General features: G+C 39.3%; 1 protein-coding gene across 4 annotated transcripts in view; it reads left to right on the forward strand.

Annotated features, from left to right (window-relative positions):
- stard13a (StAR related lipid transfer domain containing 13a) overlaps positions 1 to 18,609 on the forward strand; it is an 80,627-nt gene that overhangs the window by 36,636 nt on the left and 25,382 nt on the right. The window contains exon 1 of one of the 4 annotated variants that reach the window (XM_084729801.1): positions 756 to 1,191. The exons of 2 other annotated variants lie outside the window; for them this stretch is intronic. In XM_084729801.1, coding sequence (XP_084585927.1) covers positions 1,068 to 1,191 — 124 coding nt within the window. In that variant the 5' untranslated portion in view covers positions 756 to 1,067. Of the gene's footprint in view, positions 1 to 755; positions 1,192 to 11,733; positions 12,341 to 18,609 lie in introns of those variants that run through there. One more of the 4 variants, XM_084729799.1, reaches the window with a different exon arrangement.

An 18,609-nucleotide genomic window follows, 5' to 3' on the forward strand; every position in this document is an offset into this window, starting at 1 on the left:
TGTTATGAAAAAAGTTTAATAATATATTGTGAAAGATACAGTATGGCACATGTTTATAAGGAAAATTATGGTGTCAGTTGGATGTCCAATATGGATTAATCTGCTAATTAATTTCATTGTTTAGTGTATAAAATTCTGAAAAATGTTCAGTGACATCTTCAAACAGCTTCTTTTGTTCAACCAAACAGTCCGAAAGACTCGTAATTCATTATAAATGACAAAGTAAAGCAGCAAATCTTTACATTTAAAGACACTGGAACCAGCAAATGTTTGACATTTTTGCTTGAAAAGTAGTTGGAAATGAATTTTCTTTTGATGACTCCTCGATTAATCGACTAATCCTTGTAGATGTAGTTGCTACAGTTTGTACAGCTGCTCTGTGAGGTCACATTTGTGACTGAATGACCAGAGATGCTGCTGTATAAGGAAAGCTTTTCCTGGCAACACAACTTGTGTGCACGGGTGTGTGTGTGGCATGACTGTGTGTTATTAGTGTGTATCAGGGGGATTGAAAGAGATCCTTGTTTGGGTGAGTGGGTGGGTTTGGGTCGTGGAGAACATGTAGGTTTGGTGTGTGTGTGTGAGACAGAGAGAAGGAGAGAGAGTGTGTTAGACACGGGGAGTGAGGGAGGGAGGGAGGGAGAAAACCGCCTCTCACATCTGGCTCTCCATGTCAGAGGTCCAGACTCACATGCAGAAGTTATGTTGAGACGCTGCGGCTGCACCTTCACACCGGATGAGTCGGGCTGAGAGGAGCCGGATGAAATACTGGATGACTTAAATCTTTAGTGGCTCCACAAGATCCTGCGAATAGGACCTGATTATCCGCCTCCGCTGGTGCAGGAAGGTGACGCAGCGCTGAGGAGCTTTTACACCAGGTGAAGCGGTGACGACCATTGCGGCAGGAAGACGCAGCAGCGGCGGCGGCTGCGGCGGCCGGGAGGGAGCGCACCGACCCGGGCAGCCGGTGCTGGAATAAACACAGGAGGAAATACACTGAGGAATAACGGGAGAGCGCTGATTTTTTTATATAGTCAGGGAATGAATATGAGTCCGGCTGCACCACAATGACAACCCCGCGAAGGTCTGCCAAGCTACAGCTGCGGCGGTCCATCAGCGAGCAGCTGCGGGACTCCACGTCCAAGGCTTGGGATCTGCTGTGGAGGAATGTCCGGGAGAGACGGCTGGCAGGTCAGAGAAGAAAAACTTATTATAATATGTAGAATACAGTCTGTCCGTTGTTTTGAGTGATTTAAGCCTGTCAAATAGAGCTGTAACAGCAGAATGAGTCGTGTTCTGCTACCTAAAAACATCTTAGAAATTAAATATCTTGCACTGAAAATAGATTTCTGATGTGTGGATGAATGTTTGTGTGTTGTGCTTCTCACTGTTTGAGGCCTTAATTTCCCCGCGTGTTACCATTTAAATCAACTTTCCTGAATGATATGAGAAGCATATGGAAGACAAAAGTTAATGAGCTGCATGTATCTTCTGTTTCTGCCTGTAGCGTCATGCGCAGCGCGCTCAGCTCCCTGATATTTTGGGAAGGTCATTGTCAAATATAGAGCTCAAAACAGCGCAGGCATGTACCGTGGACAGAAGTCCAGCGGGGGTTCAGATGCCAGTCTCAGCATTTGTTGTTCCAGTCAGCAGAATTGTTTATTTTTCCTTATTGCATGTTCAAGGAGGCTGAAGGGAGGATTAAATATTTTGGATTTATCTGCATGGAGACAAATATTCTGTGTGCGCCAATGCACCAAGTTTTTGGAGGCAGGGTCAGTCGGGTTGCTCTATATTTACAGTGGCCTGGATGTATCCAGTTAGATGTCTCTTTCTCTGTCTGAACTGTGCGTCAGGCAGGGAGGAGAGGGAGAAAAGCGAAGAGGAAGAGAGATGCAGGGAGTTGCATCTGTCTCCTCGGTTTAATGTAATTACCGAGATGTCTGCCTCTTAAGCAAATTAAACGATGAACATTCCCACATTCACGACCACAGGCCAAGATATTGGTCAAAGCTACTGTGCCTGCCAGTGCAGAGCAGTTATAAATCACACGTGTGACCAGCAGAAGGCCATTAAGGCATGTGAAAGATCATTTTCAGCATGGCATGATGGGTAATTAGTAGAGTTGAAGAGCCCAAGAACCAAGGGTGTAGAATTGGGTAGGGATGATAGGAATGTTTCGCTAGCAATAATTTCGATTAAAAGAATTAAAATATAATCACTGTTTTCTGTCAGTGTCGAGTCGATGTTTGTGGGACTCTGTATTGTGACAAAACACCTGTGCTAATTACAGATGCAAAACAATGTGTTTTCAAGTTTTGAAAGATAGTGTCCTCCCCCTCATTATGCCTCACATTGGTTTGGTCCACTGCCTACCTATAGCCATGGATCTCTTTACTCCCAAAATATTTAATATAATAATTGAGTAAGTGTCAAATCTCATGCTTTGAAGAGAGAAATATACACAAATCTATTATTTTGTAATTTATTCTGATGCATGCTGTAATCTTAGTCAGCACTCCTCTGGCAGCAGCACGATGTCTCCCCTCACGCTGTGTCTCAGGCAGGAGACCAATGTTGGACAAATTACTGAAATTAAGTAATTACAGTTGCTTTTCTCAAACTTAGCTGAATTAATTTACCAGTTACTGTATATAAAAGTAATTAGTTATTTGGGAAAGTAACTTTTGCATTAATTTTAAATGTCTGCTTCAATTCTGTTATTAATGCACACATAGCTATATTGAAGTATAGCTATATTATTTTATTTTATCGTAGCTATGTTATTTTAGTTTAGCTATATCATTTTAATTTAGTGTAGCTATGATGTAGCAAACCGACTCATGAACCTCCATCGTGGCTCCAACAGGGACAGGGTCCCCACCAACTGTGGCATGGAATATCTGCCCTTGTCAAGAACCAGTTCCAAAGTTATTAAGAAATTTTAATTTTGATTCTGTGTGTCGGTTCTTACACAAATTTAACTCACGCTTGTTTCAAGTCGAATCGTGTACTGCAAACATCTGTTGTATATCGACCTGGCCACAGACCTTAACAGTGAGTATATTCATATTCTGAATATAGGATTTAGATTATTAGTCATAATTTTCATAACCATCCGAGGTAGACTAACCACAATCTATGAGATTGTGAAACGATGGTATATATTCCTGTAGAAGCCACAAGTCTGTATCAAATCAGTCTTGTTTTAACGCTTCTACAAGTAGTTGAGGAGGAGATTTTTATTCAGATAATTTTATTTTTGATGTAGTAGTTTTACGACAAACAGGTTTATTGAGATCCCATGGAGAAGCACTACACTACCCACCATCCTAAAGTGTAACAGTGATGTCTCTGATTGGTAGAGCTTACTGTAACCATGGAAATGTGTACTGCACCCATGATGGGTAGTTCTGCTAGCAGGCTGGCTACCTAGCTAGCCAGCCTGCTATGGCTACCTCGCCAGCATGCCTTTGGTATGAGTTGTACAAAAAATGTTGTTATGCTGCAGTGAATACAATTTATATACACACACAACACAAACTACAACATATTACAACACTGTTATTTACAATGTAAACACTATAATAATGACAAAAGTCACATTTAAGAAGAAGTGGTGTCATTCACAGGTTTGTTTGATGTGATGGGTAGTTTATTCACTCTTAAAATCTAAAAAATCTACACAGTCTTGTAACTTTGCCTTTTTTTTTTTTTTTTTTTTTTTTTACCATTTTTCAATCTTTTTTTTTTGCTTTGAATCAAATGTTTCATGGTTACGATTCATCTCGTAGTTGGTTGGCTTGGTTCCAGGCTTAAAACTCATTATGCAAGGTTTTTTATGGAACATCACTGGAATGAATGAATGAGAACAGACAGCAACCGCCCAGTTTTCCAAATCCGCTGAAAAAGTGGCAGTCACTGTATATTCGTCTGCGTCTAATAGACATGTAAGCTCAATGCATGCATGTCTCCCCATCACCTAATTAATTTGTCTAGCATTATACTCAGCATTTGCTAAGTTGTTTAACGAGCAGGTTAACAACACAAATTGTGTGTCTTTTAGCAGTCACCTCAATTTTAACAAATGCTACGCTACAAAACACTTTACAAGGACGAGATACTCTCTATAGTTAAAGTAAAGTAGCTCAAGTAAACCCCCAAAATATTCAAGAAACCAGAAACCTATTATTCTTTTTCTATTTAGTTTTTCTATTAACATTTTTTTCTTGTTTTTATTGTTGTCATCTCTTTTGTCATTCTGTCTTTTTCTAATATGTTATTGTGTCTCTTGCTTTGTGTTTAATTTTACCTCAGTTTTAGCTTAACCTTTGTTTGGCCTCACTATTTGCCTTTCTGTTTGCTTTTTGGGTGTCCTGCTTTTGCTTTGTCAGTCAATATATAAATAAATATATAAATAAAGTTATTATTATTATCATGGTCATTACCGTTGCTTAGCTAAAATTAGCTTAGCTCAGTGTTTCCATTGGTAACATTTATCTGTGATAATGGGCGTTTCACACAACGCAGGAACAATAGATAAGCAGAATTAGAATCAGAGTTGTTAAAATCCAAACAATACCACCCTAATAATTACTAGCTATGATTAATAGTGATTTAGTGATGCTTTTACACACAATAAGAGATGAATATCGGTCAAATGAAGCGTCAGAGAACACCTGCTGCTGCCCCTGTAATCCTCTTTACCCCCAATTTCTCACCCCTCCATCCAGAGCCCAAACCCCCTTCCCAAACCCACAGCTCCTCCTCCTCCTCCTCCTCCCACCCTCCTCACCCCCGTCACTCCACTGCTTAACCCATCAGCTCATGAGGCACACAGTTCACATCTGTCTGGATCAGATTTTAAAGATGGGGAATCCTTAAAATGTGCACATCTGGCCTCTGCGTTATGCTGGTATTCAGCAGTGCATTTTCCACTCTATGAATTAGCCCGAGCGAGAAGTCCATGTCGACAGTTGGTCAAGTGTTTTCAATTTGAAACTGTAGTGTGTTTGTGAAGGACTGTGGACATCTGGGCTACAGAAAAAAAGTGTATGATGAAATGAAGCAGTTTTCCCACAAAGCTGATTTTATTTTGATGTTCCTGGAACACAATTGAAGTTCTAGTGTGTAAGATTTTAGGGGGATCTATTAGCAGAATATGATAGAAATTGAATATATTCACAAGTGTGTTTTCATTAGTGTATAATCCCATGAAAAGATGAATCATTGTGTTTTTGTTTCCTTAGAATAAACCATTTATATCTACAGGAGGCGCAGATCCTCTTCCACCGAGGCTGCCATGTTTCTACTGTTGCCCAGAATGGACAAACTAAACACTGACTCTAGAGAGGGCCTTTCCTTTTGCGTGAGTTTGCCTGCCGCCAAACGTTCTCCTACATGTTTGGAAGGGGAGGGTGAGGCACATACTTGGCAAGCTTGAGACCTCAAAAATAGGGAGGATTTTGAAGCCAAAGCGAGAGGATTAAGGGTCCTAACCTCATAGACTTTATTTTAGGGCTGCAATTAATGCTTCTTTTCATTAGAAATTAATTTGTCAATCACTTTCTCAATTAATTCATAAGTTGTTTGGTCCAAAAATTGTCAGAAAATGTTAATTACTGTCTCCCAAAACCCAAGATGACGTCCTCAAACATCTTGTTTAGTCCACAAAAGAAATTTATTCAGTTTACTTTGTAGAGGAGTAAAATAACCAGAATATGTTCACATTTGAGAAGCTGAAAACGGGATTTGGACATTTCTTCTTAAAAAATGACCCCCAAAAAATGTATTCGATTATCAAAATAGTTGGTGATTATTTTAACAGTCGATTAATAATCGAATAATTGTTGCAGCACTACTTTGTTTCCTGCATTCTGGTGACTTTTTTAAGAATGAAAATAAATAATTGTCAGTACAATTAAGTAGCATTTTTATGTTAAATCCTTTTAATTTTACTCTTAACTCTCAGGAAAGAAAAAAGCATATTAACCAAAACATATTAATTGTCAGTTATTGTTATTCGTAGTCCAAATATCACCAAAATTAAGCATCATCATTCAAGTCAGACTGATTTTTTATGTGATTTTTCTTTTTTAATTTATGGTTCCATTCAATCATCTGCATGTTTGTGTGTGCGTGTGTGAAAACAGAGAACATCTCAGCACCTGGATTTAGCTGTAATCCCACAGAGTTTTAGGTTAGCGGTGGGGGTCGGATCTCCCTTTGCATGTGGGATTTGTGGGTCTTAGTTGCTTCGGTGGGAGTGTTGTTGTATGTTTGTGTGTGAAGGATGCAGGTAAATGAGTTCAAACCTTTACCTTGAATCATTTCTTTCCAGCTAGCCATCATTCTCACCGTATCACTTTGCCAGCTCACCTACTTGCAACTATCTTCCACTGCTATAATTAAAATGCTCAGCTGGCTGTGAGTAAAACCCAACGATTGTCAAGTATCTTATTTGTGGCATTTGAAGACAAAGTACCACCCAGTTTGTGTTTTCATAGATAATCTCAAGGATGTATCAACAAATTGAGGTTTCACCTTTGGTTCAAACCTCTAGCAATATTTCAAAAATGTTAATTTTATTATGTTTTCCCCCAAGGAAATCTTATTTACCTGTGTTAGCAAGCAATTCTTACTATATAGCTCCACAATATACAAGATGCTGTAGTGTACATATATTTTGTTTTAAATTTAGTTTAGTTTGCTTAGAGTCACATTTCAGATGTTTCTTTTTATCTCGTGTGCAGCCTAAGATGCTCGGGATCAGGAATAGGGTCTCTTGGCTTTATCTAAGTCAATAGGTTAAAGATTAAAGGTGACCAGGCTTTGACAGTCAGAGCCCTGAAGCTTGGAAATACCCTCACTGTGGAGCTCAGACTCCATTAGTGTCATCTTTTAGATCACTTAAAGGTGCAGTAACCGATTCTGGAGAAAGATGATTTATTGTTGAGTCTCATTCCTCGGTCATCAAATACGTTTTGGATAACTCAACAATCTTACTGACCTGAGATTGTCCAAAGTCTCCCATCAAAGGGTAGATTTTCTAAAGCCTGAAAACAAAGCCATGAGGAGGAGCAGAAGTCTAGTTTTCATTTTATACTTAAAGCTTATTATGGAACTTTTGCCGACTGTCGACTTAAGCTTTAAAACCTCCAAAAAATTTTGGGGAATATTTTCTTTTCAAATGTTAGCTTTAACCATAGACAGTATACTAGTGGACAGGACCACCATGATGTCACCCATTGGATTATGGACTACTATTTTGAAGCCTCGAGTTTGGCATTACAGGGCTTGCCATGTTGGTTCTTTGCAACCAGAGTTCAAATAAGAGAGTGCAAATAAGAGCCTGGAGCTGGTGGGTGACGTACTACAACTTGGGTGGTGCTTGATTTTGGCTCACCTGTTCAGGAAATAATGATGGGCTGTCTGGTTGCTATGCTTCTCATCTTAATAAGAAATAAGCAATGTAGTAATAAAAAAAATAATTTATATTTATTCTATATCCATACTGTCTACAGATTTAACGAGATATAAGAAATATATAAGGGCACTCACACATCCCCTCCATGTCCCACCCACATACGAACTAAAGAAGACCTTACTCAAAAGGAGTAAGTATAGTCAATTAAAATTGAAAAAGAAATATAAAAACAAATGAATGAATTTATAAATAAATACAACATAAACGTATGAAGGGCAATGTAAGCACCCCAGGCTTATTCAGATGACTAGTGGTGTATCAAGTCTGATAACATTTTTATATAAAGTCTGATATATGCGTTGGCAAGGTGTCCATATAGGTCAAATAGTGCTGCCAAATCTTCAGAGTGTGATCTTTTCGAGTGGAATGCAGCCGTTTGTTTCCAAAAAACATAGAGCTATGGAGAGATGGGGATCAGACTTCCACGTCATTCCTATACGCTTCGTGGCAATGCATGAAACTACTTCTAAAAACCATTTTTGAAAGTTTCCCAAAGGTCTTTTTTATAATGACACCTGTAGCTCTTTCCTGAAATGGCAACAGCGGTTGTCTGATTCAAAGAAACTGGACACGTTCAAAAATTGGCAGATATATCAAACTGAAACGTTTTGGAAATGTGAAGAGTGCAGAATAAGAACTGACGAGGACAGAATGAAAGGGATGCAGTATTTTATTGATACCAGTGCCGTTATTGATTCTGCTAATCAGTCTGATCCTTTGTCATTTCCCTTATTGATTTCTGATCAATTTTAAAAGAGCTGGTACGAGCCCTATGAGCTCACTGAAGCTACAGTCTGCCAGTCATCATATGAAATGGATGAAATGAGAGAATATTTGTGCAGCATTTGTTTTCATTTAGTTTTTTTCATCAAAGAAAAACATCCGCTATGCCTTCCTGCGTGGGACTAATGGATGGACTTCAAGCCCATGTTTTCATAGAAAGATGTTTCAGCATACACGTTATTACATAGGGGTGTCATGATTGTCCAGATTTGGAGAATGGTGATTAGTGGATTAATGCATGTTTGGATTGTTTGATTTGTAAAGACCAACTGTTTATCGGTTTTATAAAATATTGGTGTTTTTTCAGGCTTTCATGCCTGTTTGTAGGACAGCTGAAGATATGACAGGAAACGGGGAGAGAGAGCGACTCTTCTGTCAAGAGATAGTTTGCATGGTATCAAATATAATGTAACATCCAGTATGTTACGCTTTGTCATCTTTTAAATGTTGGGGTTGTTTTTACGGACACACACCAGACACTCAAAGAAGGTGGGGGAGAATTGGAAATGTGTGAGAAATAATTGATTCTCTTAAAGGCACAATATGCAACATGTTCCTAAAAGAACAAATGATAGAAATTAGTCTTGTGATCACAATGATATTATCTAAACAAATGGATCCATTTTACTTTGCTTTGTGGAAACAGCCTCCAGAGGTGTATGATTCAACTTTTTCCCATGGTCTAGTGTTAAAAAAGCAAACAGAAATCACGATAAATCGTTATATCGACTCACAATACACGCAGAATTATGAAAGCATCGAATCCGGAGACAAGCCTATCGTCCCAGCCTGAGAGGAACGAAGCTTCTGCCTTTCATTTTGATTATCAAAATTGAAAGCTAATTTTGATCAATTTTTGATTTAATATTGAAACTATGAGACTCTTATACTTTATACATTTTAACTAGCACTGTTGCCATCTTTCTTCATGAAATGAAGTCATGTTTTGGACACTTTTTTCTATCCACCATGCCTCCTTGTTACAAGTTTCCAGCAGCCTTGATGCATGAGTTTGGTGTCATTGTTTTGCAATTGTCAGAAAAACATGCCAGTACTGACAAAAGGAATTAATGAGTTCAGAGACAATCAGACAATTTGGAACTGGTTCTCTCAGGGGTTCCGGTTTTTGATTCCCACCTTAATCATGACTTGATACAGTCTGAACAAAATCAGTACATTTTAGCTTTACACAAAAGGCAACTGTATTTTACTTCTGCAAATGTGATTCGTCTTCACTGTCACATAGCTGTGTCTGTTTTTTTCAGTGTCCTCTTTAGTTTGCCTGCTTAGTTTCAGTTCTGTCCTGTCTGTCTCTGGCTGCAACTGAGACAGAGTGATGGATATTATATTACTGATCGCTTACTACAGTCCTGCCCTGTGCCAATCCATTTACACACATCTATTTAGCTCGCTATCATATTACTGCATCAGCCTGCATGCCCTGCATGAGCTGGAAATTTTGCTCAGTATCTGCATCATGTTTCAGGTTTATTTTGTCAGTGTATCTACACTGACATAAAAAGTTTATTCTTCAGAAATTCCTATTTCCCATTTTTCCAGTAGGTAATCTCAAAGATAAATTCTGAATATTTCCCCCAGATCACCTCAAGAGGGCAGTCTAATCAAATTTAATCATATTAAGGTTTTTTTACTGACTTTCTCAGCATTAATATCTAAGTATATGAGGCTAATTCACTTTTCACTCTCACTTCTCTGTCAGTTTATGATCTGCAGGCTAAAAAGCTGTTCTGTACAGTGATTCCTCTCTCTGCCATGAGATCAGGTGCCTGTGTGCAACTGCTGACCTGAGATTGACTTTTCTATGACCTACTTTTCACGTGCACCCCCATCCCGCTCTTACCCCCTGCCTATGACCTCCCTAAAATGAATTAAAATGACCCCCTATATCCTTGAGTCCTGGCAAATTACTATTCTGACAAACTAGGTCAGGGTATGAACGTCCCTCCTCCTTCACTGCATTCCTTACATTTATCCACCGACTCATTCAGTCACACATTTCAGGCATTAGCATTTTTTACTACAACTGCTAAACAAGTGATTTTTGATGGATGTATTGCGATCATGATGGAATGTGGGTGGCGTTCATGTGCTGGATCAGTCAGTGGTGGAAAGGCATTCGCACAAGTACTGTATTTAAGTACAATTTTGAGATATTTCCATCTCATACCACTTTATATTTCTACTTCACTACAGTTCAGAAGAAAATATTGCACTTTATACTCTACTTTATTTATGTGACAAATGTAGTTGCTAGCTACTTTGCAGATTAATATTTCACAAAAAAGCCACAGTATTTTCCAACCTTTTTGACATGTAGGCACGAGGCTGAAGTTCTGTAAACGCCTACAACGGACTCAGGTGCGGTTTGTTTGTGGTCTGAAAGCAAATGAACCAATCAGGATTTCATGATAGCAGGTATGTTATTTTAGCTGATTTGAGAAGCTGATAAATCCATCTGCTGATTGTAAAAACTGTTCAGGGAATTATCTTATAATTGATCTGTATAAGCTACGTATAGATTATATTTATGTAAATAATTTTGTAGCCATAAGACAGATTGTATTTGTTATATTTTAATATGTTGTGATTGGCCACTTGAGTGGCAACTTGACCAGGTCTCTCTAGTAAAAAGAGATTTTAAATCTCAATGGGACATCCTGGTTAAACAAACGTAGAATAAAATAAATATAAATTAATAAAAAGTGAAGTGATACAGAAAAATCTCCTTCTGCTTCTTCTTAACTTTCTAATATACCTCTCACCGTAACTTTGTCTGGGAAAATGACATAGAGGCAATCGAGGCATTAGTATTAAGTTGAGACTGTTGCATAACCAGTTAAAAACTCCTTGTAGTGGCTTAAAGCAACCAGCGGGATCATTTACGTTAACTGTCATGTGGTCTGAACTTGATGTTTTGGATTTAAGGAACTTTTTTGAATGGCAGTACAGTCCAACTCAGCTTCAGTAACAATGGATTTGCTCCTACATACATTCCTGAGCACAGTCTCACACACCCACATGCTCTCTATTGTTCTCCACTTTCCCATTTCATTTTGGCATATAGCCGTTGGGATAGTGATTTCTTCCAGGCCTTTACCCGCTCTCATCACATCTCCCATCCCAGATATCTCACACACGCACATTTGCCCGAGGCATGTACCAAGTTGTGTCTGTGGCGCAGCGTCAGGAAGTGGATTTCTCATGCCATTGGCAGCTGGTCACGTGACCACAGGAAAGACTTGTGGAAGTTTGTGAGCCTTCCTCCCATCTCAGCTGAGAAGACAGCGTGTGGGTGTGTGGGGAGAGAGAACAGGGTCTGTCATCAGAGTCAGGTGGTGTGATGAAGCTTGTGTGTGTGTTTGTTCGGCTGTCGTGAGCTGATGGGAGGAGGCCGGAGGGCGGGAGGGTGGGGAGCTGATTTGGCTTCCAGTGAGGGCATGTCAGAGGCAGGAATTCAGCACGAGTGCTCACACAGCAGTTCATCGGGACAAGAGAGAGGAAGACTCGTAGGTTAGTAACTGTTAGATTGTTATGTTATGGAGGCCGTGGACAGCAGTATGACAGTTATGGCTGATGTGGACACTACAGCAAGTATGGACAGTTTGACTACCTTCTTTAACACCAGTCTGGACCGTGTGGACAATTCAAACATAGTAGAAACAGCCAAAGATGAGGATGATGGGAGAGTTATCAGAAAATATACTAACCCGATGAGTGTAACAATCCCTGACAGTGTGGACAGCACGAGGGACGGCGTAGAGAATGCTGACACTGCGTGTACTGAGGACAGTGTGGACAGTGCTGACCTCACAGACAGTAGGACTGTGGGAATCGATGACCTCATTGACCGTATGGATAAAAGTGTCAAGGACGAAAGTAACAGCTGTGAGAGTGACGGTGACAGCAGCAGCGAGGAAACATGTCTGGAGGCCATGACACCTGACGGACACGCCTACTACCTGAGGCTGGGAGACACCCCTCGACGGCGCTCCGCCCTGCGCCTCTCACGCATCATTGCCCGCAAGCAGCTGCTACGGAGGCTGGCACAAGGTAGAAATAGATAGTCATCATCAGAAATTTCACTTTCTACAATTAGGGAGTGTCTATTTGTACCTGAGTGTGAAAATAGCCACAGTGACTATTCCCACCTGGGTGCAAATAGCATCTGTCAATTGTGACTGATTTTATAATGTCAGTCGATCTGAATAAGATCTGATTAACTAGGTTTAAAAGTAGTAAATCCACATTTAAAAGTAAGCAGTTCTGTTGCACAATTAAAAACTAAACTCAGTTTAGTAAATTTAAGTTTAGTGATGTAAACCAAAATTAAAGGTAGAATCAGTAGGATTTATCTGAGCTGTTCATGAACACACCAGAGAAATTGTTGATTTTTGAGTCATATTCCCAGGTTGGGAAATATCAAAGTTTCGGGTTGGTAAAACTTCCAAAGCAAAATAATGGGAAGAAAAGTAAATTCATGCACAGGGTGTCTACAGATATAACCATCACCACATTCTTCTCGTCTGTAATAAGTGATGACTTAAAGGGTTTGTGTAATATGAGTTTATACTTTACCTTGTTTGTTAGCTAGCTCAAAGGTTGGTTAGCGTAGTTAGCTTACTGATGATGGCATAGAATTATTTTTGCTCAATCTATCCCAAAAAGGCAGTCACGTTAAAAGTTAAACCTCCTCAAGTGTAAGCTTAAAGTTAACACAGGATCACAAAAATGAGATTTAAAGAGAGGTTTAAATTGAATCTTTATTAATATTAAGCTAGTGTGATGGTGTAACATAAATTTGAGTTAAACCATGATGTAATGTGGTTTAAAAATTTGTGCTTATTGGTGCAACCCAGCTTAAGAACAATATAAACTACAAACAGATTCAACAGCTGAATTTACACATTGCACATGGTGATTTATTGATATTGCACGGTTGACATGATATTATACTTGAAGATAGTGTTCTTGCAAGCATTTGTCCCTCAGATTTGCTGTTTTTTCTCCTGTGGATGAACTCAAGAAACTTTTTATATGTTTGTCCATTCAGAGATGGAGAAGAGCTCTGGGTGCAGATTCAAACAATGTGAGCTTTGATCAAGAAACTGAGTCACTTTTAAAACATATAAAGGGATTCTGTATGCACCCTTTTCATGTGAGATTCTGTCTTCGTCATTTGGCATTTCTTAGTATCGGACCTATTCCGCTGATTCTTACACAACACCAAAGATGAGTAGACATCTTAGACTTCCAGGAGTGGCCCATCTATCTTCTGCTTCAACATGCCTCTTAACTGGCCTACACATGACAGGTTGCCAATCCTGCCGCTTCTCTCTGGTTTTAATCAGTCGGACATATGGAGCTACTTCTCCTCCAAAGATGCCTTCAGTAAATCTAAAAAAAAGTCAAAACAAACCCTAAAGGACTTGTGTTATTGTTTTTGTCTATGTCCCGTCACTACCCAGCTCATCAGGCTTTGTATTCCTGGTTACTTCCTCAACTTCCTGTCACATGATGCACGTTTCCCGGGGAGTAAACAGAACATCCCAGTGCTCAGTAACAAGAAGCTTTTGTCTGCTGCTCCTGTGGCTATTCTATAGAAGATGAGTTACTTTCCTCTGTATCCTGAAGTTTTTCCAGGTGTGATGTCCTCTGCTCTGATTTGCTGTAGCATGGCGCGTGGCTGTGGTCTTATGACGGAGCAGAAGCTTGTCAGGTCTTGTGTCAGGTGTGTTTTTTTATCCCCTGGCTGCTGATAAATGTGTCTCTGCGAGCCAAATCTTGTATGAAGCATTAAGAAAGTGATAGGTGTGAAGGAGAGAGAGAGATGACAGCTGTGGTGGATGAGGAATGTAGATGGAGAAGCAAGTTTATGCCTGTGCTAGTTTTGGGTGATGGCATGACTTATTTAACTTCCTGCCTCTTGCATTAACGCACACATTTCTTCTCATCTAATCACACTCAGTCTCTGTGTCCATGTCTTCCTCAGACACACACACACTCCCTGAAATGTAGCCTTTACTTAATGTCAGACAGACTTAATAAAAACCGTAACCTCATCAAACCTACATCTGAACCTTCTCAGAAGCAATAGTTTGATTCAAAGTACACGTCTCCCTTCCTGGTATGAGGGATGGAAAATGGATTTTCATTAGATTGAGTGAGCCCGTGTTTTGGCCTTGCTCTTTGCAGTGTTACATAAATACAAATAACAGTATCATTCATCCAGGAGCTTCACAATATGTTGGTACTGACTAGTGAGGAACAAGGACCTGTCTAGAACCAGTTGTCTATACCCATCAACCCACTGCCATTTATATGTATATATGAACAGAAACACATGGGTAACAATTTAAAGTGGCTATAATCAATATTTTATAATAACAATGTATCAAATGACATGTTTAACAGGAGGTGGGTTACAAGCCACCTGTTTTTCTGTACAATGTCAATATGAGCATTAAAAAACAAACAAGTTCAGACTGGACAAATGCAACTGGAAATAAGCGTTAATATTTCCCTCTTGTCTGCTGAATGTGTAAATGACTAAATATTTATAGTTCACGATATCAACCTTAAAGTTGATAATGTCAGTCTCTGTAACTGCAGGTTTAAATGAAAAAACAACAAAAACAATGTGTCATCAATACAGAAATACGGAATACACTTAGAACAGGATACATACACAAAAAAACCCTGATTTGCAAATGTGCTTTTGATCTAGTACAATCTTCTCCCAGAATGCAGTGCACAAAGGAAATGGGAGTGCTGCTCACTGCTGGAAAACATTAAAACAAATAGTGGGTGGTGGTAAAACAGATTTGTGAACACCCCACAAAACAATAACAACTATTACATCCATAAAAAAAAACTTTCTGGTGTCTGTTTGCGAAGTTGACAGTGGCAGTGACACACCGAAGTCACGGCTTGATTGATTAATGCATCTGTTTAATGTTTTAATTTCTCATTAGTGTAAATTTGAAGCAAGTTTAAGTCGACTTTTGTGAACTAACTGTAAGTCTCTGAGCACTAGTGGAGGGATGGAAAACATTCACAAAGACATTACCTCAATTGACAATTTGATTACAGTAGAGAGTGCTGTGTAACAGCATCATCTTCATACTCGTGTTTACTTTGTATGGAACCTTCTGCATTCATTATGTTTCTCCTCTCATTTATTCATAGTTTTTCTATGAGATTGTCACCTGTCTGTATTTTATTTTAAGCACTCGATAAAGGTTGTTTCTAGTGCAATTTACAATTTAATTGGCCTTATTGGAATGACATTTTGGATTAAAACATGTTGCCAACACAGAAAGTCCCGATATAATATAAATAGCAAATAATGAAATGAAATAAAGGGAAGGAAAAGAAAAAAAAGTATCTTACATTAAACTATATCTTGCTTTGTGACATACAGTAACATATTCTCCTATATGTAGTCTTCTTCTTCCAGAGAGGTTTGAATTTATCTGTATTTTGGAAGAATAACAGTGTGGGATTTTATGGTTAAAACTGGGGATGAAATCTTCTTTAATTTAAATGAAATTCTGCCCCAACATCTCCTGTACTATAGCGGGTATAAATCTGCTTTATTTTTTCTAGCCATTCTCTCTTATTATCTGATCTGTCAGAGTAAAAGTTAGCCATCTATCACTCACCATTATACTCACGATGGAAAAAACACAAGGCTGGACCGGCAGTGAGCACTAAAACGGTTTCTTTCTAAGTGCTCAACCACTAAATGGCAAAATGGATCGAATGTGGCATGTACATCCCTTTCATGTAATTATAGCCTGAGGCCATTTAATAATTTGGAAGAAATTTAAATGCTCTCCTGTGACACACTACTTTAACACCCTCTGCTGGAGAAAAAGCAGCATAACCAAATGATCGCCATCAGTCCTCTTGTCTCATCATATTAATGCAGCACTCACTATAACCTCAGTGCTGCTAATAGTCAAGGTCAACCGTTGCCACCTCTCTCACACTGTGCAGTACGTACAGGTGCCAGGAGACTGCTCAGCATCTGAACCTGCGCTGATTTTATGCCAGCGTTGACTCTGTTTTACAGCACATTCCTGAGGGCTCGACATCATCACAGATGAACCATATGGGACAGAACAGACATATTCCTTTTTGACGTCCCCCAACCCCCCACCCCCCAACTCTCCCATCACTACTACTCCTCCTCCTCCTCTGCTGTCTTTGCTACTTTTTTTTTCTCCTTTGTGACCTTTAAACATGAAGGGCTAAGTGCTTTAGCGTATGTGGGAATATGGCTGCTTTCCAGGCATCCTGTCTCTCTCTCTCTCTGTGTGTGTGTGTGTGTAGTTTTGTAGAGGGACTATGACTGCTCAGTCCATGCCTATGCAGCCTTTAAGACCTGTAATGTATCACTTCTCTGCCTCTGATCAGTGTTGTTAATCTCTCCTAGTTATAGAATTCATTCTGGCTCACACACTTTGAATCAGTGGATCTCAAATAGGAGTCCGAGGACCCCCAGGGGTCCTTGGCATTCTGCCAGCGGGTCCTTGAAAAGTTTTCAGATCGATTCATTTAAATTATAATGACACAAAAACATATTTATTGATTGATTTATTTCGATTCCAAAAGGCTTCATAGTTCAGTGAATAATATTTTAACTTTTAAGCCTGTACACCCCATAGCATCCCCTGTTTTAGCGCCTGGGAGGCCTCATCATTTTAAATTTAGCATGACGTAGAGTTGATAGGGATAACTGACCAGGTCACCACTTTTCCATGCCATTTAGTCCCATTAATTTGGAGATAATACAGACATGCTATGGCCGATATCTCCAAAACTCGTAAGTCGCACCAAAAAAAAATTTTGATGGATAAATAGCACTACAGGCCAGAGGAAAATATGTTCAATAAATAGAATTCAATTATAACTTTGTAAAATTAACATTGCATTACACATTTTAACTTTAAAAAATAAAAGTTTAAGCTTTAAGTTGACTGAATTTGAGAGGTCAAGTTGAGGTAATTTTGTAATGATTCTAAACAAACATTTTTAATCAAATAAATTCGATATTAATTCAGACGTACTGTAGAGAACATGTTCAGTTAGCTTAAGATATTAAGTTGAAACAACTCCTCGGTCACACTGTTGATGATTTCAAACAACCATGATTCCCTTTTTTCATTTTCTCAGTTAGAAGAGTCAGTTCTTCATAACACACAAATAACTCACAGCTGCAGCTGCTCCCGATGGAGCCACAAAGACAGCGAATAAAAAAAAAAAGAAAAGAGTCTCAGGAGAGTTTTTGACTGCTAATATGCTAATATGCTAATATGCTATATTTCTGTAGAAACTCAGTTTAATGAGTTGATTGAACTCTGTACGGTACATTCATTCAAATCATCATTTCAAGTCAAAATACTTTGTGTTCTGAGGTGTTCTGAAATTAAATACTTGAAATGTTAAGTTAAAAGAACTTGAATAAATAAAACTTGACTATTTACATTAAGTTAGTAAGAAAGATTAGTTATTTCCACTAAATTCCAGTATGATGCTTTTTTTTAGTAGTTCTCCTCTGTGTTGTGTGTCGATCTATGTAACAACGATTCCAGCTGAGTCCCGCTGACATGTTCAGTCCAGGAACTTCCTGTTGCTGTTCTTAGTGCACATGCCGCTCTAGACGCCTGGGAAATTCAGAGCGGGAAATGATGTCATGCAAGGCACTTTAGGGTCCTTGAGACCTGGCACAGTGCAGACATAACGCTGAGAAAAGGCTGTCAGAGAGTCAAGGTTACTGACGTTGGATAAAAGGAAGGAAATGAAGGATAGAGGAAAGAGAGGCACACTTTGAGAAAGACATCAGGGTGCTTGTATTGTGTGTATTATGTAACATAGCTGGTACCCTTGTTATGTAAGGAATTACCTTACAGCCCCTTTGTCCCACACATGGATGCCCATGTTCACACACCCACACACAGTCCTACACACATACCATCCGTCCACCTTCCCTGCTGTTGTTCTGGTGGCTCGCAGCCTTTTGTCATATATTCTCCACAGCAGGAACGCAGCGGCATGGAATAGGCAGAGGGAAAAGCACGGTAGGCAGCTTGGATTAGCTCCGTCTGACTGTGTGCATTTGTGTTGTTTGTGGCCCACTAATAACATGTTTGTGTGCTAATTAATCTCTTGATTAAATTCTGCACAGATGAATAGCAGTGCTTTGTTCTCACACTGACAGCAGCTTTGCCACTTGGCACCTTTGTGCACAAATACAAAGAGGCTTTGCCAGTAACACATGCGCAAACACTGGAGTGAAGCACGCTGTTTTGTGCTTT

This window comes from Lutjanus erythropterus, chromosome 11, assembly GCF_056507025.1.
Source record: "Lutjanus erythropterus isolate fLutEry1 chromosome 11, fLutEry1.hap2, whole genome shotgun sequence".
In the NCBI taxonomy this organism is placed as follows: Eukaryota; Metazoa; Chordata; class Actinopteri; order Lutjaniformes; family Lutjanidae; genus Lutjanus; species Lutjanus erythropterus.